This window comes from Acinonyx jubatus, chromosome B1, assembly GCF_027475565.1.
Source record: "Acinonyx jubatus isolate Ajub_Pintada_27869175 chromosome B1, VMU_Ajub_asm_v1.0, whole genome shotgun sequence".
Classification (NCBI taxonomy): Eukaryota; Metazoa; Chordata; class Mammalia; order Carnivora; family Felidae; genus Acinonyx; species Acinonyx jubatus.
Genome location: NC_069382.1, coordinates 83806407 through 83833429, shown reverse-complemented (window position 1 = coordinate 83833429; position 27023 = coordinate 83806407). Strand labels below are relative to the sequence as shown.

The following is a 27023-nucleotide window of genomic DNA, read 5'->3' as shown; positions in this document are numbered from 1 at the left end:
TATTTTGAGAGAGACAGAGACAGCACGAGAGGGGCAGGAGCAGCGACAGAGAGAGAGAAAGAATCCTAAGCAGGCTCTGCACTGTCAGCACCGAGCCTGACACAGGGCTGGAACCCATGAACTATGAGATCATGATCTGAGCCAAAACCAAGAGCTGGACAGACGTTTAACTGATTTGAGCCACCAGGCACCCCTAAAATGATATATTTTAAAATTACATAGGAGATAAAGAGTATCCTTAACACAAAATAAGCAGTTTGCGTCGGTCTGTTTTGCAATATATGATACTCATCAGCTGCTTTCTTTTGCAAAAAGTACTGTGGGGATTTAAATTTTATTTTGAAAACTGTATGCCCAATAAACACAAATTAAGGTCACTGTTCTCAGGCTAGGCCAATTAGCTCTCAGAACTTTTGGCCAAGAAAGTAGCAAGCACTGGATAAGCACTAAGCTATAATAATGGCAAAGTTGCATTCGCTCCTCTCTGGGCTGGGATTTTCCATGTTTAAGATCAGACAGCTCCTGGAATTACATTTGGGGCTACAAACGTTGTAAAGTTCCATGGGTTGCCGGTAGCCCAAAAGTTGCATGTTGGATTTTTCTCCTTTTTTCTCTTTAGAATAGAAAATAACCAACTTCTATTAATTTGTATAAAATGTTCTAGCTTTGAAAATTATAGGTACTGTCAATTCCCAATGAAACTCAATTTAGCAAAAACTAGCTATTTTTCAGCATTATACCAACTTGGAATATTTATTAACAGGCACTTATGAATCATAAATGCTCTTTATATCACTTGTTTTCCTTTCTAAAACAAAAAACAAAACAAAACAATAGTGCAGGAACCTGAACAATCATGAATCAGAGAGAAATAATTTTTGGTCTGTCTATCACCGTGCAGAATTTATTGAGTTTTATAAAATCCATTTTTAAAAGTTCATAGGTTTCTTTTCCTTTTCTCTCCCTCATTTGGTTACACTATACCTTTCTAAAAAAGATGAATTCATTTGATATTTATTCTCTCACATTGATGATAAATTGTATTATCACTACTAACCTGTGGTTTGACCAAAATCAAAGGTCTTCTTTTAAGGAATAACAACTTCATCTTTAGGATTTTCAGGATATTTATAGCAAAGAATTTTTTAAACTATCTTGTCTTCTTTTTTTTTGCAATTATGCACATATATTTATCAGCCATGAAAAAGGTACCATCTAGTGCTTTGATTTTAGAAAACTTGTGACAGGGTAATTATTGCCCAATGACAAGAGGTTTTTCCAATTCCAAATAAATAATAACTTTCTATTAATTTATCACTTAGCCAAATTCTAGACAATACCAGTGAATATATATTCTGATATAAATCAAATTTTAAAAAGAATTCACACAGTTTAAGGGGCATCTGGGTGGCTCAGTTGGTTAAGTGTCAGATTCTTGATTTTGGCTCAGGTCATGATACCGTAGTTTGGTTCCTGCTTGGGATTCTCTTTGTCCCTCCCAGTTCATGTAGGGGCGTGCACCTTCTCTGTCTCTCTCAAAATAAATAAACAAACATTTTTCTTTAAAAAGGAATTCACAGCTTTTATATCCTGAAAGTTGGTCACTTAAAGAACTGGTATTTATTAAACATTTGTACTTTTATTAATAACTTCATCTAAAAATGTAAATAGGTCTACTCCAAATGCAAACTCTACATCCCAGCACATGTTTCACAGATCTGCTTACTCCTGAAAAGCTCAGAATGAGCTTTATTCAAGTGGCACTTGACAGAAGCTGTCATTAACTATTGTGAATAATAAATTCTCTTGCAAAAGAACATAATATCAATCTCAACTACCACTTTTTTTTTTAATGTTTATTTATTTTTGAGAGAGAGAGACAGAGCATGAGCAGGGAAGGGGCAGAGAGAGAAAGGGAGACACAGAATCTGAAACAGGTCCCAGGCTCCGAGTGTCAGCACAGAGTCCAATGCAGGGCTTGAATCCATGGACTGTGAGATCATGACTTGAGCTGAAGTCAGATGCTTAACTGACTGAGCCACCCAGGTGCCCCTCCACTAACCAATTTATAAACAACACTGCTACTATCAATATCCAAAACATCATTTTTAGCATCTAGAACTTTGATTCCATATTTTTCAAAGTTGCTTTCAAGACACTGGTAAAAATCATTCAAAAACTATACTAAATCTAATATGTGAGAAAATTATTTTCATGGATATTTATGTTTAAGAGACTACAGACCAAACTTCAGTGCTAAGAAGCTTGGTTTTTTTGTTTGTTTTTTTGCTTCCTTGTTTGATTTTAATTTTAAGCTAAAGAAAAGACTCATTTAAATGTTAAAAGACACTTTTGTCCATCAAGAAACAGAGATTTAAACTCACTTGTAAGATAGAGTATATCTTAATTTTAGGAAACTAAAATACAAATGTGAAACAATTATCTACCCAAAGTTCTTGAAAAAACTGTAAAGTAGTCTAAACATAGTTTTTTTTTTAAGATTTTTTTTTTTTTAAGTAATCTCTACACTCAACATGGGGCTCAAACATACAGCTCTGAGATCAAGAGTTGCATGCTCTACTGACTGAGCCAGCCAGGTGCCCCTAAACCTAGGTGTTTTAAGCCAAACATTCTGTTTGATAATGTGTATCTCTGCGGACATATTTTAGGTCATGTTACACATCTGCAGACTTCCTGCTTCTTTGGGTGAAATTATTCTTTTCTCTAAATGGATTTGGACTGAATGCAATATTGCTTGATCTGTGCATATGGCAGAGTTCTTTTTGGAGAATATAAACACAAAAAAACCCAGAGGAGTTCTGAGGATGGAGAACACTGCAAAGAAAGACATGCAGGCATGATTTTCATCTCACATTAAAACAAACTATGAAAAGGAATTAGACAGCTGACATCCAACACAAGCTATTATCTGTTTTGTTACTGTTCTCATGTATCTGCCTGTTGGAGTCTGAGTGTGAGGTCATACCCTTATGGGTATGAGGTCCTCTGAGAGAAAGAGAACTCCCACTACCAGTCACTATGAGAAGAGGCTGATCTTGCTTTAGCATACAACCAAGGAAGAGGCTGATTTTAGACTAAAAGGAAAAAGAAGTTCTTTTGTCGTCCTATTAGGGAAGAAAAGATGACCCCTGCATATAGGACATTTTTTTTTCTATGGCTAAGCTTGAAGATAATCCTATCAGAGAACCAATGAAAGTAGACATTAAGGCCTGGAGATATGGGCTCCAGGAGTAGCCACGTAACTAGTAGCTCTCATTAATTACCCTGTTTCACACTTGCTAAGAGGATCTTGCCCTGACTTACAACCTGATCTAGGTGCGCCCATGCTGGAGTTGAACCACCACAGAACAGCAGTAGCCTGGGAAATACTGCTGCAGGAAATGCAGTGACTAACTGCACTGAAGTAAAAATTCCAACTCTTTCGAGTCAGGAAACCAGATGGTTGCTTAAGTATGGGTCACCCAGAGACCTCCAGAAATATCAGAAAGGAGATATAAGGCTGAACATTCTATTGTGGAAGCATGACGGAGCCCCAGACCTCATATATTATATATATATATTATATATATAATAGAAATATAATTTTAAAAGGTAGTGAACTCTGGATCATACTGGTTATATTGAATATTTAAATAAATATTTTACCATCATATATGGAAATCTCCTCATCTGCATTATCTTTCTTAGCTTTTGATAAGACCCACCTATAAATAAAGATGAAAGCAAATACGTATCATTAAAAGTAAAGCCAGCAATTTATAGACACAACATATACTACAAACACAACAAAAGATTACCCAATAGTCACTTCTCATTAAAAACTAAATGCTTAGAGGCTAAATAAGGATGCCCATACATAATCTCACAAGGCTAGAGTCCAAACACATTTGGAATCCACAATTTACTAGCTGTATGATCACACATCAGATAAACTAAGCCTCATTTCCTCACTTGTAAGGCGATAAAGCTATGGAGATAAATATAGTACTGACCTACCTACTTGGGACAGTGTGTGGCATATAAAAATCAATAAATAGTGGCATTTACTTTTTTAGCAATATTTAGGATGGGACAGTAATTTGAATTTGTCATCTGAAGTTAGATCATTAATATCAGTCCTTAGGAATGAAGAAATGGTATAATTTTTTTCCTTTATATTTGTAATTCATTTGCATATTTTCTTTGTATAAATGAATAACTCTCCAAGTTAAACATTTCTATCAATAACAAAAATGGTACTGGTTTACAGTGCCAAATAGAATACTTAAAAATTTTTTATAGTTCTGTAGTAGAGGCAATATTCATAGGCCAATAACTTTAAAAATGCTAATTAAATCAAAGAAAACATTCTCTTGAATGAATACTCACCCAGCCAACCTTCCACTATCAAAAGTTTCTGTAAAATATACTTCTCCTATAGGTTGAGGTGTTTTATAGTTAATCTAGAAAATAGATTTTTTAAAATCTAAAGTTATTCATCTTCACAAATACTTTAAATAATCTCACTAGTTAAGAACCTAATATGCAATGCACATATAGGTAAAACAGATAAAAGGTGACATGACCTCAAAACTTTGTATCCTAGTGTGATAAGGTACAAGAGAATATAAAAGATACAATGATGAGAAAAATACTGTAAATGCAAATAAAAAATACACTGAGTCCTTCCAACACAGGAAGGATGGGAAAAAGTTCTAGAGAAAGCCTCATGACACAGCTGGCATGGCCTTGAAAGGCTTCTAACAGGTGACAACATTTGGGAATATAAATCATCAAAGACAGAGGACAGAGCATGGTCTAATGCATGTAAGATGAAAAACTTAGTAAGCATGTAGACAAGTTTAATATCAACTCTTAAATTTCACTGTTACATGATAGAGGATGAAGATACCATTTTGAGAGATTAGGAACCCAGAGAAGAGAAAGATTCAATACAGAAAGCACTGTAAAGCAATTATCTGCAAAGAATGGTTTCAAGTGTTCTGTAGTGTTAGCTGGTATGATGATGACAGTGAGACTGGTGGTGGTTATATGGTGGCTCTTTTAATCCTCATAATACCTCTGTGAGCAAAATACTATTATTGCACCCATTTTACATATGATGAAACTGTGTGAGAGAGGCCAAGTAACTTGCCCACTGTGGCACAGTTAGATAGTTTTGGGACATGATATGAACTAAGGCTGTTTGGCTCCAAAGCTTATACACTTAACCATTATGCTGTATAGAACATATCAGCAAAACAATTTAAAAGATTAGAAATAATTTATTGACAAATTATCAAAACGTAATTTGAATTGATGAACAAATAAAATTTCGCCTAAAGTAATAGATCAATCTGGGTCGTTTCTGAATCAAGCTCTGTAATTTTATGTATATGATTACGAGATTTCTTTTTTCAGCCTTTAGGTAAAAGAATTCAGAAGTACTTTCTCTATTCACTGTCTCTACCCTAACCTGAGAGTACTTTTCCTGTCTATTTAAGGGGGGTGGATAGTAATAATCAAACACAATTCCACATAATTACTGACAGGGTCAAAATTCTGCTATCAAAATTGCCAATTTTTCTTTCTTTATTTTTTTTTAATGTTTATTTATTTTTGAGAGAGAGAAAGAGCACAAGCGGGGTAGGGGCAGAGAGAGAGGGAGACACAGAATCTGAAGCAGGCTCCAGGCTCCAAGATGTCAGCACAGCGCCCGACACAGGGCTTGAACTCACAGACGTGAGATCATGACCTGAGCTGAAGTTGGATGCCCAATGGACTGAGCCACCCAGGTGCCCCTGAAATTGCCAATTTTTCATGAAGTTTACTGAATTACAACTTTACTGTTCTCTATATTTTTATGGACTGGCAAAATGGACAATGGTACCACGAGGCTTCTATTAGATCACTCTTTAAATCACCAGAAGTTTATATTGCCCTTTATTTACATTTTACTGTGTCTAGATTACTTTTACTACATGCTTATAATACTATAAAATTAGAAGCATCAGAAATTGTTCTTTCCCTTTCCAACCATTTTTTTCAACTATCACCTAATACAGTTAAAATGGCAGGTATCTCTCAATTCATTTCAAGTTTTAACTTCCAAAGACTGTTGTAGTAGCTGTATCTCAATTAATCATCAGCACTTTGATTACTTAACTTTCTGTAGATCGCAGAACTAGGTTTTAAAAGAAATGTACTCATGGAGTTTAAAATTTAAAAGAGAAAGAATAATTACCTTAAACAGCTAAACAACACTTTCATTTGCAAATAAACAACTCTAAAATAAGTGAGGTGAAGTCTATAACAATAATATATTTAAGCAGTTGCTGACACAATACAATTGATGCATTCTTACCATCAAAAATATTTCTGAAAAATTTCCTGATCGTCCCAATATTATCTATGAATATTCCTCAGTGTAAAAGTTCTTCTGGATTGACAAGATGTACAAAAATCTCCGCAAGGTTTTTCAGACTTGTTAGTCACCACCTCAAAACATATCTTAACAATGATGAGCCAGAAACGCAGGTGAGCCTTATTAAATGTCTACCTCATTACCACCTCCCTTTCTAATTCATCCTCCTATTTAGCATCTCCTTTCCTCAGAGAAATAAGAAAAACGACTTATTTTATCTCTAGAACTGCAAATTACACTACCTTATCTTTTATCTGAAGAGGGCCAGCAGTGTCCAAAATAAGACTGAAAACCTTTCTCTTAGATAGAAGTGCTTAGCACTCTTTAGTCAGTGACAAATTCCTATTTTGATAATAAAAATCGTCTGCATATTAGTAATAAAACTGTGCTAGGTGCAATGCACAAATTTCTGTAATACATGAGCATTCTAAAACATGGCAAGAAATAGTTAGAAAAAAAGCAGTGTTTTTCTATTTATTTAGAAAATGACTACTATTAAAACTGAAATGAATCTTAGAGGTCACTCTCCTCTATATTCTGTGAAGGAATAATTTACAACTCATTTTGCAGTAACCTTACCTCTGAGGAGAGTTCACCTTCATTAACATCAATTTCTTCTGAATTTTCATCAAAATCTTCCATCTCACCACCATCATCCATAAATTCTGCATTAATTGAGATGAACAGAAGACCCAAATATAGCCAAAATCTTTGGAAATACATACTGATTACCTGTGAAATTAAGAGTTATCAGTGAAAAGAAAAGTTGTGAAAAATATGGAAGTACACTTACAAAGAAATAGTTTCTCTTTAATACCTCTTTTGTTCTAGGATAGCTTCATTAATGGCGGTATTTAAATTATACTTTGAATAAATAAAATACAAACTTCAACTCCTACAGGACACAGATTCTACAGCTACACACCTGCCTCTAAAAACAAAGAACCAAGAGCACAAAACCTAAAGAGATAAGCAACAGTGATTGCCAAACTCAAATATTATGTGGACTCCTTTAACAGAAAGAAAAGGTTGGGGTTGGCACATGGTTGGCTCAGCAGATTAAGCATCTGATTCTTGATTTTGGCTCCCATCATGATCTCAAGGTTCGTGAGATCCATTGGGCTCTGTGCTGACAGCATGGAGCCTGCTTGGAATTCTCTCTCTGCCCCTCCCCTGCTCCCTCACACTCTGTCTCCCTCTCTCTCTCTCTCAAAATAAACAAGTAAACATTAAAAAAAATCATGGTTCTCAAATTTATTACAATCTTGCTTAAGTATATATAAACATACAACTGAAGTTTCATAATTATAAAACCAAAGTATGTTTACATATAAACACCAAAAACCTAAAGAAAAATTTTTTTATCATAATTTCACGTAAGTCTTTTACTGAATCAAATCACAGCTAAAGACAAATAAATATGGGCTTACTGCAATCAGGTTGACTGTATTGGATAAACTTCTTTTACATTTATCATAATACTTTGATGACTCAATAATCTAACCATTTCTCTAAGTACTGCAAAATGTCTGTTCATTATTATAGCATTACTTGAGTAGAAATCAAATATAATTTGGCTGCCTTTTGGCAGAAATACATGATTTGTATGTCTTGCTCTATTCTCATTAACATGTTAAAATTCAAGTTTTATTTTTTGGTGCCAATGGCCTTTTAAACACAAAGTAAATGTGGATACTGAACTCGTGTGGCAGTCCTTGGTTATAAGGTGGTCAGAGATCCAGATGATCCATAGTACAGTTCTATTACTTTTTTCCCCCAGTTACCATCATTATGAAAGCTTTTTTTTTTTTAATTTTTTTAATCTTTATTTATTTTTGAGAGAGAGACAGCATGTGAGCAGGGGAGGAGCAGAGAGAGAGGGAGACACAGAATAGGAAGAAGGCTCCAGGCTCCAAGTTGTCATCACAGAGCCCGACGCGGGGCTTGAACTCAAGAACCGTGAGACCATGACCTGAGCCGAAGTCAGACGCTTAACTGACTGGGCCACCCAGGGGCCCCATGAAAACTTTTTTTAAAAGTAAATTCTTATCACTCTTAGATCTTTCAGAACGTTTCTATAGACCTACATTGGTCCGCTTTAGAAACACTGGTATGAGATTAGCAATTTACATCCACCAGAATGGCTATAATCAAAAAGAGAAAGTAACAACTCCTGAGAGGATATAAAGAAATTGGCACCTTTATACGTTGCTGGTAGGAATGTATAATGATGTAAGTTTTGGAAGATAGTATGTCAGTCCTTTAAAATGTTAAAAATAGAATTACCCTATAACCTAGCAATTCCACTATACTAGGTATCTGCCAGAGAGAAATGAAAACATATATCTACACAAAAACTTAAATATGGATGCTTAAAGAAACATTTTCATAATTAGCCAAAAGGTACAAACAACACAAATATCCATCTACTAATGGTTAGACAAAATATGGGCTATCTATACAATAAAATATTACTTAGCAGTAAAACTGAATGGTATACTGATATGTTCAAGATAGATGAATCTCAAAAAACATGCTGAGTGAAAGAAGCCCGTAATAAAAGACCACATATTGTATGATCCCATTGAAAAGAAATAGGTAAATTTATAGAAACAGAAAATAGATTCAGTGAGTGCCTAGGGAAAGGAATTGGAAGAAAGGGTTAAGGGAGGTAAGGTTTTTGGGGAGGTAATGAAAATGTTCTAAAATTGGATATGGTAATGGTTACATAACTCTGTTAAGTATATTAAAACCCACTGACTTTTACACATTAAACAAGTGAACTTGAAAGTGCAAATACTGTATTAATAAAGTTGTTCTTAGAAAATAAACATTATAAAAAGTTTTTTTTCCCATATAGTTAGCCCAACTAATTAGAACCTTTCTTTTTTTTTTTAAATCCCCATCCCCTATATCTCCCATCCACCCACCCACCTTCCCTCTGATAATAATCTGTTCTGTATAGTTAGAAGCCTGTTTCTTGGTTTGTCTCTCTTTTTTCCCTACATTCTTTTGTTTTGTTTCTTAAATTCCACACAAGTGAGATCACATGGTATTTGTCTTTCTCTGACTGCCTTATTTCATTCAGCATAATACTCTCTTGTTCTATCAGTGTTGTTGCAAATGGCAAGATTTCATTCCTTTTTATGGCTGAGTAATATTCCATTGTATATATATATACCACAACTTCTTTATCACTCATCCATCAATGGACACTTGGGCTGTTTCCATGGTTTGGCTACATCCCATGAAGTAGTGTTTTTGTGTTTTGGGGGTAAATACCCAGTAGTGTGATTACTGGATCATAGGGTAGTTCTACTTTTAATTTTTTGAGGAAACTCCATACTGTTTTCCACAATGACTGCACCAATTTTTATTCCCACAAACAGTGCAAAAGGGTTCCTTTTTCTCCACATCCTTGCCAATGCTTGTTTCTTGTATTTTTGATTTTAGCCATTCTGACAGGTATGAGATGATATCTCATTGTAATTTGATTTGCAATTCCCTGATGATGAGTGATACAGAGTATCTTCTCATGTGTCTGTTGGCCATCTGTATGTCTTTTTTTGAGGAAATGTCTGTTCATGTTTTGTGTCCATTTTTAAGTAGATTGTTTTTTGAGTGTTGAGTTGTATCAGTTCTTTGTATATTTTGGATCCTAACCCTTTATCACATGTCATTTGCAAAGATCTTCTCCCATTCCATAGGTTGCCTTTTAGTTTTAGTTTCCTTCACTGTGCAGAAACTTCTAATTGTGATGTAGTCCCAATAGTTTTTGCTTTTATTTCCCTTGCCTCAAGAGACATATCTAGAAAAAATGTTGCTATAGCTGATGTCAGAGAGATTACTGCCTATACTCCCTTCAAGAATTTTTATGGTTTCAGGTCTTTAATCCATTTTGAGTTTGTTATTGTGTATGGTGAAAGAAAATGGTCCAGTTTCATTCTTTTGCATGTGGCTGTACAGTTTTCCCAACACCATTTGTTGAAAAGACTTTTCCTATTATATATTCATTCCTTCTTTATTAAAGATTACTTGACCATATAACTGTGGATTTATTTCTGGGTTTTCTGTTCTATTCCATTGATCAATGTGTCTATTTTTATGCCAGCACCAAACTGTTTTAATTACTACCACTTTGTAATATGACTTGAAATCTGGAATTGTGATACTTCCAGTTTTGTTTGTCAAGGTTGTTTTGGCTATTTGAGGTCCTTTCTGGTTCCGTACAAATTTTAAGACTGTTTTTCTAGTTCTGTGAAAATTGCTCTTGGCATTTTTATAGGGATTGCATTAAATTTGTAGATTGTTTTGGGTAGTATAGGGCCTTTTTAACAATATTTGTTCTTCTAACCCATGAGCATGGAATGTCTTTCCATTTCTTTGAGTCATACTGAATTTCTTTCATCAATGTTTTCTAGTTTTCAGAGTATAGGTCTTTCACTTCTTTGGTTATGTTTATTCCTAGATATTTTATTGTTTTTGGTGTAATTGTAAATGGGATGGTCTTCTTAATTTCACTTTCTCCTGCCTCATTATTAGTATATAGGAATGCAACATATTTCTATACATTGATTTTGTATCCCGCAAATTTAATGAATTCATTTATCAGTTCTAGTAGATTTTGGTGGAGTCTTTCAGGTTTTCTATATATAGTTATCATGTCACCTGCAAATACTGAAAGTTTTGTTTCTTCCTTACCATTTTGGATGCCCTTTATTTTTTTATGTTGTCTAATTGCTGTGGCTAGAACTTTCAGTATTACATTGAATAAAAGTGGTGAGAGTGAACATCCTTGTCTTGCTCCTGACCTTAGGGGGAAAGCTCTGTTTTTCATCATTGAGCACTGTGTTGGCTATGGGTTTTTAATATAAAATCTCTATTATTTTGAGATATGTTCCCTCTAGAACTACTTTGCAGAGGTTTTTTTTTTTTTATCATGAATTGATGTTGTACTCTGTCAAATTATTTTTCTGCATCTGTTGAAATGATATGGTTTTCATCCTTTCTCTTATTGATGTGACGTTATCATGTTGATTGTTCTGCAAGTATTGAACCACCCTTGCATCCTAAGAATAAATCCCACTTGATCATGGTGTATTATTTTTTTAAATATATTCTTGAATTCAGTTTGCTAATATTTTGTTGAGGATTTTTGCATCTATATTTATGAAAGATGTTGGCCTGTAGTTCTGTCTTTTCTTGTGGTGTCTTTATCTGGTTTTGGTAGCAGGGTGGTACTGGCCTCATAGAATGAATTTGGAAGTTTTCCTTCCTGTTATATTTTTTGAAATAGTTTGAGAAGGGCTATTACTCTTCTTTAAATGTTTGGTAGAATTTGGGGCACCTGGGTGGCTCAGTCAGTTAAGAGTCCAACTCTTGGTTTTGGCTCAGGTCAAGATCTCACAGCTCGTGGGTTCAAGCCCTGCATCCAGCCCCACGTCCAGCTTGCATTGAGTCCCATGTCGGGCTCCAGGATCCATGCTGCCACTGCTAGTGCAGAGCCTGCTTGGGGTTCTCTAACTCCTCTCCCTCTTTGCCCCTCCCCTGCTCACACACTCTCTTTCTCTCTCTCAAAATAAATAAACTTAAAAAAAAAAAAGACTTTTCAATGTTTGGTAGAATTTGCCTGTGAGGCCATCTGGTACTATATTTTGTTTGTTGGGAGTTTTTTGATTACTGATTCAATTTCACTGCTGGTAATTAGTCTGTTCAAATTTTCTATTTCTTCCCGTTTTAGTCTTGGTAGGCTACATATTTGTTTCTAGGAATTTATCCATTTCTTCTAAGTTGTCCAATTTGTTGGCATATGGGTTTTTATAATATTGTTACAACTGTTTGTATTTCTGTGGTGTCAGTTGTTATTTCTCCTCTTTCATTAGTAATTTTGTTTATCTTCTTTATGTTTTTACTGAGTCTTGCTAGAGGCTTATCAATTTTGTTGATCATTTCAAAGAACCAGCTTCTGGTTTCACTGACTTGTGATTAGAACTTTCTCTAATGAGATCAAAACTTTATGTGAATATGTGGGCCAGTTGGCCTTGATTTCTTCTAGGGGACACTGAATATAACACTAAAGCTTACTTTGAAAAATGTGTGTTTTTTTTCAATGACACCAATTTACAATAGGAATATTCTATATTAAAAAGTGTGTCAATATCACCATCTTTATGGACAAAGACAACACAAAAAATGATGCATGCTGTTATTTGTTGGAAGAGTTTGAGAATTCTCTGAATCATAAAAAAGAGGTGTAACTGAGAAAGTAAATTTAAAGAGATCAATTGGACTCAATAACCATAGGTAGGTTTATTTAAAAATTTTTGTACTTATTGACAGAGAAATGAGTGCACTGCAAATTGCTTATTAATTGTTAAAATTCTAAAGCTTCAGGTGTGCCTGGGTGGCTTAGTTGGTTAAGTTGCCAACTCTTGATTTTGGCTCAGGTCATGATCTCATGGTTCATGAGATCAAGCCCCACATTGGGATCTGTGCTGACAGCAAAGAGCCTGCTTAGGATTCTCTCTCTCTCTCTCTCTCTCTCTCTCTCTCTCTCTCTCTCTGCCCCTCCCCGATGCATGCATGCATGCTCACATGTGCTCTCTCTCCCTCTCTCTCAAAATAAGTAAACATTTTAAAAAATTATAATAATTCTAAAAGCTTCATTGTTCTAAAGTTTTACAAGCCTTGCATATTTACATAATGTAGTAAAGTCTTTTGCTTGAGTTACTATTTGAGTAAAACAGAAATGCATAAAATAATAGTAATAATGAACATTAGTATCACTGGTGGCCCATATCTCCTCCTTTAAAATTAAAACACACTTTAGTTTCCTAATAGTTTGTCAAAAAAAATATTCTAAGTGCTTTGTTTGAGCTCTGGTGTATTGGGCTGTTGGGAAAAGTTAAGGCGAAACCAAGCAGGCAGTGCTCTCTCTGGAATTCTATTCTCACATCAACCAGGGCAATCCCCATTCTATTTTCTATATTATAGTTCTTCCTAACTTTCCTTCAGAAATAAACAGTTGGCAAAGCTTCATGAAAAAAAGTTTCGAAAATCTTTTATCTTAAAATCTGTCTCTTCTCTAAAGTTCTAGGACTATGATCATGCATTTGCATAAAGGGAGGAGCCAAATTAATCTCTGCAGCCCAGGACGTGAATAGGATAGGCATTATTACTTCCCATCTACAAATTGAAAACAGATTTTAAAACTTGGTCAAAGTCACATGGGTTGAAAATGTGAAACAAGATCAGAATCTAGAACTGTACATTAATATACCATGCTACCTCTAAATTTAATCTTATCCCACTGCATTATTATATGCTTTTTGATAAAGCAACAGAAAGAAATTACAAAAATAGTAACAGCATATGTTTTCAAAATTCTTGAAAATTTCTCAAATTTAGGTTATTAGTATTAAGTTATTAAGATATTTACCCAGAAATGAATACATGACCTTACTACAGAAGTGAAATACTTAAAAATAAATTGCTATTGGTCACAAACCATTCTGTAGCCAATGCAGTTCTATAGATAATAGTCTCCATTTAAAAATGATGTAGTTCAAGGTTGTTGCTGCTGTTCATTCCTTTTTTAAAAAAATCAGAAATATAGACCTAATAGTTTCTGTTTAATTCTTGAGTGCTCTATTATTATTCAATAATGCACCAGCTGACAACTGAGAATTAAATCATGAAGGTCAGGGGCGCCTGGATGGCTCAGTCATTAAGCATCTGACTTCGACTCAGGTCATGATCTCACAGTTTGCAAGTAAGAGTCTCACATCTTTTCACAGAGCTCCAGCCCTGTCTTGGGTGAATATGAGCCCCACTTTGGGTAAAACATGAGCTCCAGATGAGCCCCAGTTTTCTCTCTCTCTCTCTCCCCCGCCCCTCCTTTTGGATTCTCTCTCTCTGCCCCTCACTCACTTGCACATTCTGTCAAAAAAAAAAAAAAAATCATGGTCACAGTATTACTTGAAAGATATCACACTATGGTACCAATATATCATCAAGCTTCAAACAAAACTATGAAGTTTGTCACATATTTCTTAAAGGAAGTGGTAAAATATGGCCAGGTCTGTATTGGAACTTTGAGAGGCCTGACAATGGGGTACTACCACAAAACACAAGTAACTAATTTGTGTAAAGACATGTTTTTAATTGTGGTAGAATACGCAACATAAAAGCTACCATTTAAACCAATTTTAACTGTTCAATTCAGTAGTGCATTTACACCATTGTATAACCAATCTCCAGAACTCTCTTCATCTTGTACAGCTCATAACTCTATACCATTAAGCAACAATGTTCTCATTCATCCTCCCTCAAACCCCTGGCAACCATCATTCCTTTATTAGTTCTTACATTTTTTTTGGTACAGTCTTTAAGTTTTTTTCTACATATAACATCATGTTATCTATGAATAAATTTTATTTCTTCTTTTTTAATTTTATTTCTTTTTCTTGCCTAATTGCTCCTGCCAGGACTCCCAATAATATGTTGAATAGAAGTGTCAAAAACAGACATACTTGTTTTGTTCTAGTTCTTAGAGGAAAAGCTTTCAGTCATTCACCATTGAGTATGGTGTTAGCTGTTGGCTTTTTACATACGGCCTTTATTATGTTGTTACTATTAAAGGTAGTTTCTTTCTATACATAGTTTGAGTGTCCATCATATAAAGGTGGTGAATCTTGTCAATTGCTGTTTCTGCATCAACTGAGATAATCATGTCCCCCCCGTCCATTTTGATAATGTGTTATAGTACATTGATTAATTTTCATATGTTGAAACATCCTTGCATGCTAGGAATAAATCCCACTTGTTCATGGTGCATAATCTTTTTTTTTTTTTTCAACGTTTATTTATTTTTGGGACAGAGAGAGACAGAGCATGAACGGGGGAGGGGCAGAGAGAGAGGGAGACACAGAATCGGAAACAGGCTCCAGGCTCTGAGCCATCAGCCCAGAGCCTGACGCGGGGCTCAAACTCCCGGACCGCGAGATCGTGACCTGGCTGAAGTCGGACGCTTAACCGACTGCGCCACCCAGGCGCCCCATGCATAATCTTTTTAATATACTTCTGAATTCTGTTTGCTAGTGTTTTGTTAAGGATTGTGGCATCAACATTCATTAGGGATATTGGTCTGTAGTTTTCTTGTAGTTTCTTTGTCTGGCTTTGGTATCAGGGTAACACTACCCTCATGGAATGAGTTTGGAAGTGTTCCTTCCTCTTCAATTTGTCAAAAGAATTAGAGGAGGATTGGTAATAATTTTTCTTTCAATGTTTGGTAGACAAATAGACTTTATTTGCTCCTAGGCTTTTATTTGTTGGAAGGTTTTTGATTACTGATTCAATCTCCTTTCTAGTTATAGATCTGTTCAGATTTTCTATTTCATCATGATTTAGTCTTAATAGATTCTATGTTCTAGGAATTTATCCTTTCATCTAGATTAACCAGATGTTGGCATATAATTGTTCATAGTATTCTCTTACAGTCCTTTTTATATCTACGCAATTGGTGTAATGTCCCCTCTTTCACTTCTGATTTTAGTTGAGTCTTTTTTTTCTTACTCAGTATAGCTAAAGCTTGGTTAATTTTGTTGATCTTTTCAAAAAACCAACTCTTAGTTTCAGTGATTTTTCTCTATTGCTTATCTACTCTCTATTCCATTTATCTCTCTCTCACCTAATCTTTATTATTTCTTTCCTTTTTCTAGTATTGGTTTTTCTAGTTCTTTAAGGTGTAAAGTTAGGTTGTGAATTTTAGATCTTTATTTTTTAATGTAAACATCAACAGCTATAAATTTCCCTTTTTGCAAAACTTTCACTGTATCTCATAAGTTTTGGTATGTTGCATTTCTGTTTTCACTTATCTCAAGATATTTTCTAATTTCCTTATGATTTCCTCTTTGGCCTTTTGGTATGTTTAAGAGTATGTTGTTTAATTTCCACATATTTGTGGATTTTCCTGGTTTCCTTCTGCTATTGATTTCTCATTTCATTACATTATAATTTGGAAAAAATACCATGTATGATTTCAGTTTTTAAAAAAATTATTAAGATATGTTTTTTGGCCTAACATATGGTCTATCCTACAAAATAGTCCATGTATACTTAAGAAAAAATAATTATTTTGGGGAGCCTGGGTGGCTCACTTGGTTAAGTGTCTGACCCTTGGTTTTAGCTCAGGTCATAATCTCACGGTTTCATGAGTTCGAGCCCCATATTGAGCTCTGCACTGGCAGTGTGGAGCCTGGTTAGGATTTTCTCTCCTCCTCTGTCTCTGCTCTTGTCCCAACTTGTACTATCTGTCTCTTTTAAAATAAATAAATAAGTGTAAAAAAAAAGAAAAATAATGTATTTGTATCAATATTCATCAGGAATATTGGTCTGTACTTTTCTTGTAGTGTCTTTGCCTAGCTTTGGTGTCTGAGTAATACTGTCCTCATAAAATGACTTTGAAAGTATTCTCTCCTCTTTGATTTTTTGGAACAGTTTGAGGAAGACTGATATTAATATTTATTTCAATTGATTGGCATTAATTTTTCTTACTGTTGTTAGATAGAGTGTTCTGTATATGTCTATTAGGTCCAATTGGTGTATAGTGTTGTTCAAGGCCTATATTTCCTTATTGATTTAAATGGTTATACGATTTTAGTGTAGCCAGCACTTGTTTATATGGTATAAGGTAAAACATTTAATGCCGATACTATCCCCTCTGCCCCCGGTTATAAACATATAAAAAATTGTAGGCCCAGGGTTCTAAGCTTCCTGTGTATTCCTTACTCCACACAGATTGCTGAAATCACTAAATAATATTTGTGCCTTCATAAGGTAGAAGGGAGGCCCTAGAGAAATCCATCTATTGTCATGTACCCATCATCTCCTGTATGTTCTCTGCACTGCTTCTGCACTGATGCAATAACAAATTAAAGCACATGTGACTTTGGCCAAGTATGAGATGCCATTCTCGCTCATCTCTGAAACCAAGACCAAGCAGCCTGATCTACCTCGAAGCATTTCAGCAACACTACCTAAAAGCCCTATTGAATCTCCACTGTGAGCCCACAGTCACAAATTATAAAGTGCAGCTCGTTTACTGGTATTGAAGTAATGCTCACTCCCACATCGAAGGTAGCTGCTGCTAGAGCACGAAAACAAAAAACAATCACAGGATACCCAATGATTGTTTTAAAGCGTGAAAGACATTGTTGGCTGATCACCATGCCCAAGGAACATGACTGGACTACATTTTCCTTGGCGTTAGGTGAGACCCAGAAAAGCCAATGACATAGTTGTAGTCTGAGTCTGAAGGCCTGAGAGCCAGAAGTCAATGGTAAAAGTTCAAGCCTGAAAGCCAGCAGGCTCAGGACGCAAACACAATGTTTCAGTTCGAGTCCAAAGACAGAAAAAGTCTGAAGTCCCAGCTCAAACAGTCAGGCAGGAGGAATTCCCTCTTCCTCACCAGAGGGTCAGCCTTTCTGTTCAATTCAGGCCTTCATCTGACTGGATGAAGTACCCACACTGGGAAGAGCAATCTGCTTTCCTCAGCCTGTCGCTCAAATTTTAACCTCATCCCAAAACACCCTCACATACACACCCAGAATAACGTTTAAACGTACCTGGGCACCTTGTGGTTCAGTCAAGTTGGCACACTCCTCCAGAATGCCCACAACCAGAAATTGTGTTAGGTCTCTGAGATAGTTTTATTTTCTATTGGAGCACTACCTTGACTAATACATACTTTTAACTAACACCAGGCATTTTTTTTTTCTAAATCAGAAAAACCTAGAAATAATGAAAATACCTCAAGCAAAGAGCACAACAGTAGAAAAAGAACCATAAGAGCAGAAATAATAGTTGAAAATACAACTTTCTGGGAGTTCGGACACTGCAGTACTACAAAACATTTCAAGAAGTCTGGATCTGATCCTAGAAGGTGAGAAACTACCGAGGTCTGAGATTAATGAAATGAACGAAGATGAAATCCTGGATATAAAAATATTACTTTGGTTATACTAGGCTCATTTTCAAAATAATGTTTATATAAATATTATAAAAATATACTTACCTATGTATTTAGGATTTATACTACTTCTACATAGTTCCAAAGAATAGCTTGAGGTATCATGCAAAACAAAAAAACAGACAAAAGTTGCTGAGGACTGGTACTCCTTCTCATTTCTGTATTCCCAGTACCCAAGAGTGCTGGCATGTGATAGGAACAGATACATGTGTATAGAATCAATGAATGAATGCATATGTAAGAGGGGGAAAAAAAGCCAGGTGGCAGAGGGACTAGACGTTAGTAAGCAACAAACTAGGATGAGTTTCTTGTTGAGGCAGTACGCAGCAATAAATTTAGCAAAAAGATTTTTACACAATTAGAGGAAAGCAAAAATAAAATGAGGGAGTTTTCATTGTCTACAAAAGTCTCCGAGATCCTTAAAGAGAAAAATCCTCTTTTAGAATTAACTGCTAGAAAAATTTATGGACTGAATCCCTACATAATAAATGTCTTTATTGTCTTGAGAGAAAAATAGTTATGTCAATACTTCTAACATTGGCCTCCTAAAGTTTGTTAGAACATTGGTAAAACTTAACACAGCAAACGTATTTCTATAGAGAAAAGAGATAATGGTCCAGAAAGTTTGCAATTTTATGATCTAATTTAATATGGGGAAATTAATCATATTTTTAAGTTCTATTCTATATCTATTAAGAAACATCTCTTCTTATGAGTTATTTCAGAATCTTGCTACAGACAGCATTTTAACCACCCAATTCATAATTTACTAGGAAAGATAGTGAACAAAAAGATCAAATTAAGAGGTTTTGTGTTACCGTATCACAAAAATAAAACTGGACAAATTCTCACCAAAATTAGAGGGCATTCTTAGAGTTTTCTATGTAACACATAGAAAATTCACTTTGAAAGATCACAAATGAGGTAGAGAGGCAGGTAATAGCGGCATCTTAGAAGGCAGCCTTCTTCCAAAGAAGCTGCAAGACTCCATTTGAAATGCAGTTATTTTCTCACAGAAGAAACGAGCATGCTTCAGAATAAGCTGCATCAGGGATTTATTAATCGTGATGGCTGACGTGTCCAGAAATTCAGGGAAGGTTAGCCAATAGATAATAAAATTCATCATTCACAAATTCATTTAACAACTATTTATGATTGCCAATTATGTGCCAGGAACTATGTTAGACGCTGAATTTACAGTAATTAGCAAAACATACATAGAAAGGCCTTGATCTGAAAGAGCTTCTAGTCTAGGATGGAAAGCAGACATCAAACGAATAACCCAGGTATTACAGGTAAACTATAATACAGAAAAGTAAATAAGTTCTGGGGTGCCTGGCTGACTCAGACAGTGGAGCATGAGACTCTTGATCTCAGGGTTGTGAGTTCGAGCCCCACTCTGGGTATAGAGATTACTTAAAAATAAAATCTTTAAAAAAAAGAAAAGTAAATAAGTTCTAAGAGTTGGTAACTGGGAAACTGAATTTGCATAGTAGGGGAAAGGTCAGAGAAAGCCTCCTTGAGAAAGTTACATTTAAGGTGTGATGTAAAGGATAGAGAGGGGTGATTTCCCTAGGCCAAGGACAAAGGAAGCAGCAGCACATGATGAAGGAACTGAAAGGGGAAGAGTGGAGCAAGAAGAGTAAGAAGTGCTGTCTCGAGTACATACTATTTTACAAACGTCATTCTAGTCTTTGCAGCACTCTGTGGTGAAGGCATTAGCATCCCATTATACATAAGCAAAGCAAGGCTCAGGGAGATAGGTAACTTACCTAAGAATACAGACTGCCACTAAATAGAAGGGGCAAGACTCAAAGTTAGGTCTAGTTTCAGGCTATACATTCCTTTTACTCAGGCTCTAAGATTAGAACAAATGACATTAAAGTTCTAGGCCTGGGGTGCCTGGGTGGCTCAATCAGTTAAGCATCCGACTTCGGCTCAGGTCATGATCTCACTGCTCATGGGTCAAGCCCCGCATTGGGCTTTACACTGACAGTTCAGAGCCTGGAGCCTGCTTCAGATTCTATGTCACCTTCTCTCTCTGCCCCTCCCCTGCTTGTGCTCCCTCTCTCAAAAATAATAATTAAATAACTATTAAAAAAATAAAGTTCTAGGCCTATAAAATATAAAGTTAAATATTTTCTCTTCCATCCTTTAGACATATATTTTGGTTTCTGTGGGTTTTTTACTTGAAAATCCTTTTTTTATGTGTATCCAAACTATGACTTATGCATATATAGTTTAAATGGCTTTTAAAATCTTTCCAGCAAAGATTTTAAAGCAGCTTAAGCCTATATAAAAATATAAAAACTAACAACTTCATGGTAATACCTTACATTACTATGACCCTTTAAAATTTTACAGTGCTCATATAAATTTTAAGACATTTAAGAAGATAATTGGCTTACTATCGGAACTATAATTATCACATGCCAGATAACATAAATGTATCTAGGTATCTCCTCTCCTTAACAAAGCTAGAAGGTATGTTTTCATTAACTGTTAATAATACTTCTACTTTCGTAGACAGAATAGTGACCCCACCCAAAGATATTTACACCCTAATCCTTGGGTCTTGTGAATGTTACCTCATATAGCAAAAAGGGCTTTAAAGATGGAATTAAGGTTGCTAATTAGCTGACCCTAAAATAGAGGGACTATGCTGGATTATCCAGGTGGGCCCAATTTAATTACATGGGCCCTTAAAAGTAGAAGAGAAAGTCCTTGAGAGATGGGTAGAAGAGATTTGAAGAGTAAGAGGAACTTCACCCACCAGAGAGACCTTGTAGACGGAGGAAGGGGGCCATAAGCCAAGCAATGTGAATAGTCTCTAGAAGCTGAAAACAGCCCTCAGCTGACTGTCAACAAACAGGAACCTTAGTCCTACAGCCACAAGAAACAGAGTTCTGCCACCAACCTGAATGAACAAGGAAGCAGAACTTTCCCAGAGCTTCTAGTAAACAGTGATGCCTGGCCTACGCCTTGATGTTAGCTCCGTGAGACTGTGTCAGACTTCTGGCCTACAGAACTGTGAGAAAATAAATCTGTATTGCTTTAAGATCCTACATTTGTGGTATAAGTTCTGGCAGCAATGAAAACTAATACTTTTACCATTCCTGAGCTTCTTGATTCAACTTCTTTGAAACTGATGCTACTAACAAAGTCATTTTTAATTCTATTGCCTACTGTTCTCCTGACTGCTTTCTTCTTGGAGTCATCTCCTCCCTTGGTTTTTATGTCCCTGTTCCTGATTCTTGATTCTCTTCATCTTCTCTGCCCCCTTCATGGGCACTTTCTCCAATCTTCTGTAAATGTTGCTATTCCTTAGGGTTCCATCCCCAGGCTCTCTTCTTACATTATATATACTCTTGATTTCTACCTATAAAAGCTAGGTAAGGACTCCCAAATCTTACCCACAGCTCAAAAAGCACTCATTTTTTTTTTTTTTACAAATATAATTTATTGTCAAGTTGGCTTACATACAACACCCAGTGCTCATCCCAACAAGTGTCCTCCTCAAAGCCCATCACCCACTTTCCCCTCTCCCCCACCTCCCCATCCACCCTCAGTTTGTTCTCGGTATTTGAGAGTCTCTTGTGGTTTGCCTCCCCCCCTCCCTGTTTGTAACTATTTTTTTTTTCCCAAGCACTCCTTAATTTCAAATCACTATCCATCTTCAAGGGTGTCCCAAAGCTTCTGCTAATTTGAACGTGGGCTTTCCGCCCAAATCTGCTTCTCTTATCTCCTGAACGCTCTGCTTCCATTAACCATACCTCCAGTCAGCTAAATCAGTCAAGTTACTTTGCCATTAACATAAGACTATTGTTTCTTAGTGATCCCCTATGTCACTGGCAACTGAATGCATTTGGGCATTTCTTAAATGCCTCAGTCTATCCCCATGACACAGCCTGATTTAGGAACCTATCATTTCTGAAGAGGATCAACAAACTCCCACTTTGCCTCTTCACTTCCAGTCTTGCCAATCTCCAAATCTATCCTCTCTACCTTCTCTCTACCATGAGTTTTCGAAAACAAGTCTTACTGTTTATAAAAAGGTACAGTAGTTCTTCATAGTGCTCAGCATAAATTCTGTCCTTTTCAGACTCCTTTCTTTCTCTCCAACACTCAACTTTGTAACACATTAATACTTTTCTGTATGCTGTATCTTATAACTGAGAGGCCCTTCTGCTGTTCAGCTTCACTGAGGACTCCCCCAACACTGGTATGCCTCAAAAGTGGTGTTTCAAAGTCACTAAAGTCTTAGTTGTCCTGCAGCTTCAGGAGGAACCCAACTACAAGATGATACAACAGAAAGTTATACACTGAATTTGGCACTATCACACCAAGCTTCTAGTTCTATTATTAAAAAGGCAAGAGGTTAAAACTGCTTTGGGCTTGTTTTGTTTTTCATTTTGCCAAGTGAAAGAGTTAAACTACATGATTTAAAGGTCTATTAAAATGGACAATTCTAGCTTTCTAATTAAGAGCACTAAAATTCGGTCCTGAAAAGCAGTAAGGCTAACTTATAACACTGTTCAATTTCTAGAGATCCATCAACATACTTGCATCATTCATACACAATTAACTTTATCAACTAGATAATATAATTATCTTTGTTTAATTAAAAAATGTTTATTTATGGGGCGCCTGGGTGGCTCAGTCGGTTAAGTGTCCGACTTCAGCTCAAGTCATGATCTCACAGTCTGTGAGTTCGAGCCCCGCGTCGGGCTCTGTGCTGACAGCTCAGAGCCTGGAACCTGTTTTGGATCCTGTGTCTCTCTCTCTGTCTGCCCTCCCCTGCTCAGGCTCTGTCTCTCTCTGTCTCAAAAATAAGTAAAAACATTAAAAATTTTTTGTTGTAATGTTTATTTATTTTTGAGGGGCGGGGAGGGGCAGAGAGAGAGGGAGACAGAAAATCCCAAGCAGGCTCCACGCTGTCATTACAGAGCCAGAGATGGGGCCAACTCACCAACCATGATATCATGAACTGAGCCAGGATCAAGAGTCCCAAGCTTAACCAACTGAGCCACCCAGGTAACCCTAATATCGATTATCTTGTTCCAAGGCATCAGGGATAGGTCTACATGGTACTGGAAGACCAAACCAATTAAATATGAAGGCAAAACTGTAAAGTGAAGAGAGGCTAACTTAAGGTGACCAAAAGGAAGGATACCTCGAGTGATTAAATGACATAGAGTGGTGTAAAAACTTTAAGAATTTTTTTCTTAAAAAAAATTTCTTTAAATTTTTTTAAATGTTTACTTATTATTGAAAGACAGAGACAGTGTGAGCAGGGGAGGGGCAGAGAGAGAGGGAGACACAGAATCAGAAGCGGGCTCCAGGCTCCGAGCTGTCAGCACAGAGCCCGATGCGGGCCTCGAACCCACGAACCGTGAGATCATGACCTGAGCCGTAGTCGGACACTTAACCGACTGAGCCACCCAGGTGCCCCTCCTAAAAAGTTTTTAAGTAAATCTTACGACTACATCAGGGTTTTGATGGCTTTTATGCAGCAAAATTTTCAAAAAAAATTAACTCTTCTAATTTGAGACTTCTTCCCATGGCCATTCAATTTACTTTCTCGCTCCTTGCACCACCCCCTCCCCTTCTGAGCTTTATTGACACTTGATTTTAAATCCCAAGCAAATGCCTTCTTGTTACTTGGGCGATGCTAAAATACTATCAGCTAAAATGTCTTGATTGATCGTAAGCAGGCTTTAGGCGATAATGAGTCTATAGTAATTAGGGCTTCACTGGATTCAACCCAACTCTTTTGCTCAGTCCCTGGAGGCACACACCGGGCTCCAAGCAGCGCATCTAGGGAGTGGCCAGGAATTACAGGCCACCACTACCAAGAGGGTTGAATCTGTTCGTTTTACAAAGCTGGGAATTGCGTAAACTGAGCCTTTTTTGTTTTTGCTCACGATTTTAAAACTAGTGGGTGGGGTGAGCCGCGCCCTGACACGCCCCGGCCTTCCATACACCCCTCGGGAGCGCGCACCGGGGCTCGAGCTTGGAATGGGGCTGAAATGGTAACCGCTGGAATAACGGACTCGGCTCGCTGGGGCCGCGCAAGCCTTGGAGGCAGAGAACACCAGCCTCCTCGGCGCCCCAGCCCCCGCCTCAGCGCAGCAGGTGGACACAGCGGTTCGGGAGGACCCAACGGACCCGATGTGGCATCAACTCCCGCCGCCCTTGGTGGCTTTTCTCCTCCCGAGGACAGGACAGCCCACCCAAGAACCTCGCTCGGGGCACCTCCATCCCAGAACTCAAGAACCACTCCCTCACCTGGCCCCAACCTGTTCAGCCTGGCGGGTCGCCAAAGAAAGGGGTGCGGCCCAGGAATCCCCGTCCTGGGCGTAAATGCAATGACTCCGATTCCTCACTCTAGCCGGAGCGCAAAGGGCAGTAGGAAAGTGGCGTACTGCCCACGCACCTGTCCTGCGGGCCCGTTTTCAGCAGTGGCAGCTCAGATGTCCGAGTCGCTGCCACTTGGTCCCCGCGTCTCCCCAGACCAATCCCGCCGGCGGCCGCCCAGAAGCGACTGCTAACCGCGCATGCGCGAGCGGCCGCAGGCAGGGAGGAGGCGGCGGCCGGCGCGCACCTGCGTGGAGGCTCAACTGGCGCGGAGGGGGCGCTGCCCAGCGAGGGGAGACTGCAGCTGCGGAGCCCGCCTTAAGGCGCGCTTTTGGGCCTCGCGCCCGCTTAGCGGGCTAGGAGTGAAGTGGGCTGGCCGGGCACGAATCCTCCCTCTTAGCCCGAAGAGTTTCTCCTCCCAAAGAGCACCTGCCCTCTCTGCAATCAGAGGGGTACTGCCTGCTATTGCACATAAATGGATCCTGAGTTTTATATAACTCATTTTTGAACAGTGTCCAGTTAGTACCCCAGGCCTTTCCTAGAGTTCTAGATGTTACGAGAGGTCGTTGTGCTCAGCAGGGAGGCTTCCTATTTCGTGTGGGTGTGTGGTTAAGTATAGACATTAAATGTTAACGTAACACATTTTCTTTCTGAAATTGCTAATATTTATTGTGTTCTCTGTACTCCAGGGGTTTTACATTATTTTATTTAACCATCACAACCCTAGTGAAGGAACTAAAGATAATTACTTGCCTGAATCTATGATTAACAAATGGTGGAAATAGGGTTTAAATCCAGGCCCATCTCTCTCATAGTCTGTACTTTTAACCAAACACACCAAAATTAAAAATACAACATAAAGGTAGTATTGAATCTCAAGTTTCTTTGCCTCATTGATAGTGGATCATACATATTTTGCTAATATTTTATAGCAAATCTTGACTGAATTAGAATGTTTGGGATGTATAGTAGGCATATGTTTAACTGTTTTAAAAAATGCTGAACAAGCTTCCAAAATGGCTGTTTTACATCCCCACCAGAATGTATGAGAATTCCAGTTACACTACATTTTCACTATTGCATAGTATGGTCAATCTTAGTCTTTCTAGAGACCAATCAATGATGTCTCAATGTGGTTTTAAATGCTATGTAGTTTTCTTATACATACCAAATCCTCTCCTTAGGACTTCTATCATTTTGTATTTCCAGTGTATGAGAGTGTTTATTTTCCACATAACCTTACCCAACAGAATGCATTGTCAAGCATTTGAATTTTTGTCAACCTCATGACTGATATCTCAGTGTAGTTTCAATTTTAAAAAAAATTTTAATGTTTATTTTTGAAAGAGAGAGCACAAGCAGGAGAAGGACAGAGAGAAAGAAAGAGGTAGATACAGAATCTGAAACAGTCCCCAGGCTCTAAACTGTCAGCACAGAGCCTGTCACAGGGCTTGAACTCTGGAATGGCAAGATCACAACCTGAGCCAAAATCCAGCACTTTAACTGAGCCACCCAGGCGCCTGCCCTGGTTTTGATTTTTACTTGTGAGGCCAGATAAATTTTTATGCATAAGGACAATGTTTCCTTTTTATTGCGTCCAGATTTTGAGTCATTGAATACCTTTCCCTACTCCAGGTTCATCTATATTTTAATACTTATATAATTTTATTATTTCTTTTTTATTATAGTTTTTTATTATACTATTATACTTTATTTATTACACTTTTTTATTATAAGTTTATTATTTGAAGTTTATTTTTCTGTAACATGTAAATATTTCTTTAAATGGCTATCCAGTTGCCCCAATATCATCAGAATATCTCTTTGCCCAGTGATTTAAGATACTGCTTTTATCATTTACTAAATATCCATATTTACTTGGGTGTATTTCTGGACTTTCGATTCTATTTCACTGATTTGCGTAGCACTAGCACAAAGTATCACACTATTTTAATTATAGAGGCTTTGAAAAATGTTTTAGTATCTGGTTGTTTCAGATGCCCTCTTAGCACTTCCTTTTCAGTGCTTTTCTAGATATTCCTGAATGGGTTTTTTTTTCCATATGAACTTGAATATCAATATGCCAACCTCCAGGAAAAAAAGGATTGTTCGCATATTTATTGGAATCACAATAAAATTTTAAGTTAACTTAGGAAGAACTAATATTTTGATGAGATATCCTGTCCAAGAAGAGAGAGGTCTATTTGCTTGAGT

General features: G+C 37.0%; 1 protein-coding gene across 2 annotated transcripts in view; it reads right to left on the bottom strand.

Moving 5' to 3' along the window:
- The window catches only part of CLGN (calmegin), a 49983-nt gene extending 24937 nt beyond the window's left edge, over positions 1–25046 (bottom strand). The window contains exons 1-4 of one of the 2 annotated variants that reach the window (XM_015073615.3): positions 24889–25046; positions 7004–7156; positions 4390–4463; positions 3667–3725 (exon numbers count right to left, since the gene is read on the bottom strand). In XM_015073615.3, the coding sequence (XP_014929101.1) occupies positions 3667–3725; positions 4390–4463; positions 7004–7147 (277 nt within the window). In that variant the 5' untranslated portion in view covers positions 7148–7156; positions 24889–25046. Of the gene's footprint in view, positions 1–3666; positions 3726–4389; positions 4464–7003; positions 7157–24740; positions 24854–24888 lie in introns of those variants that run through there. The other variant, XM_053216939.1, reaches the window with a different exon arrangement.
- Between the last annotated feature and the right edge of the window lie 1977 nt (positions 25047–27023).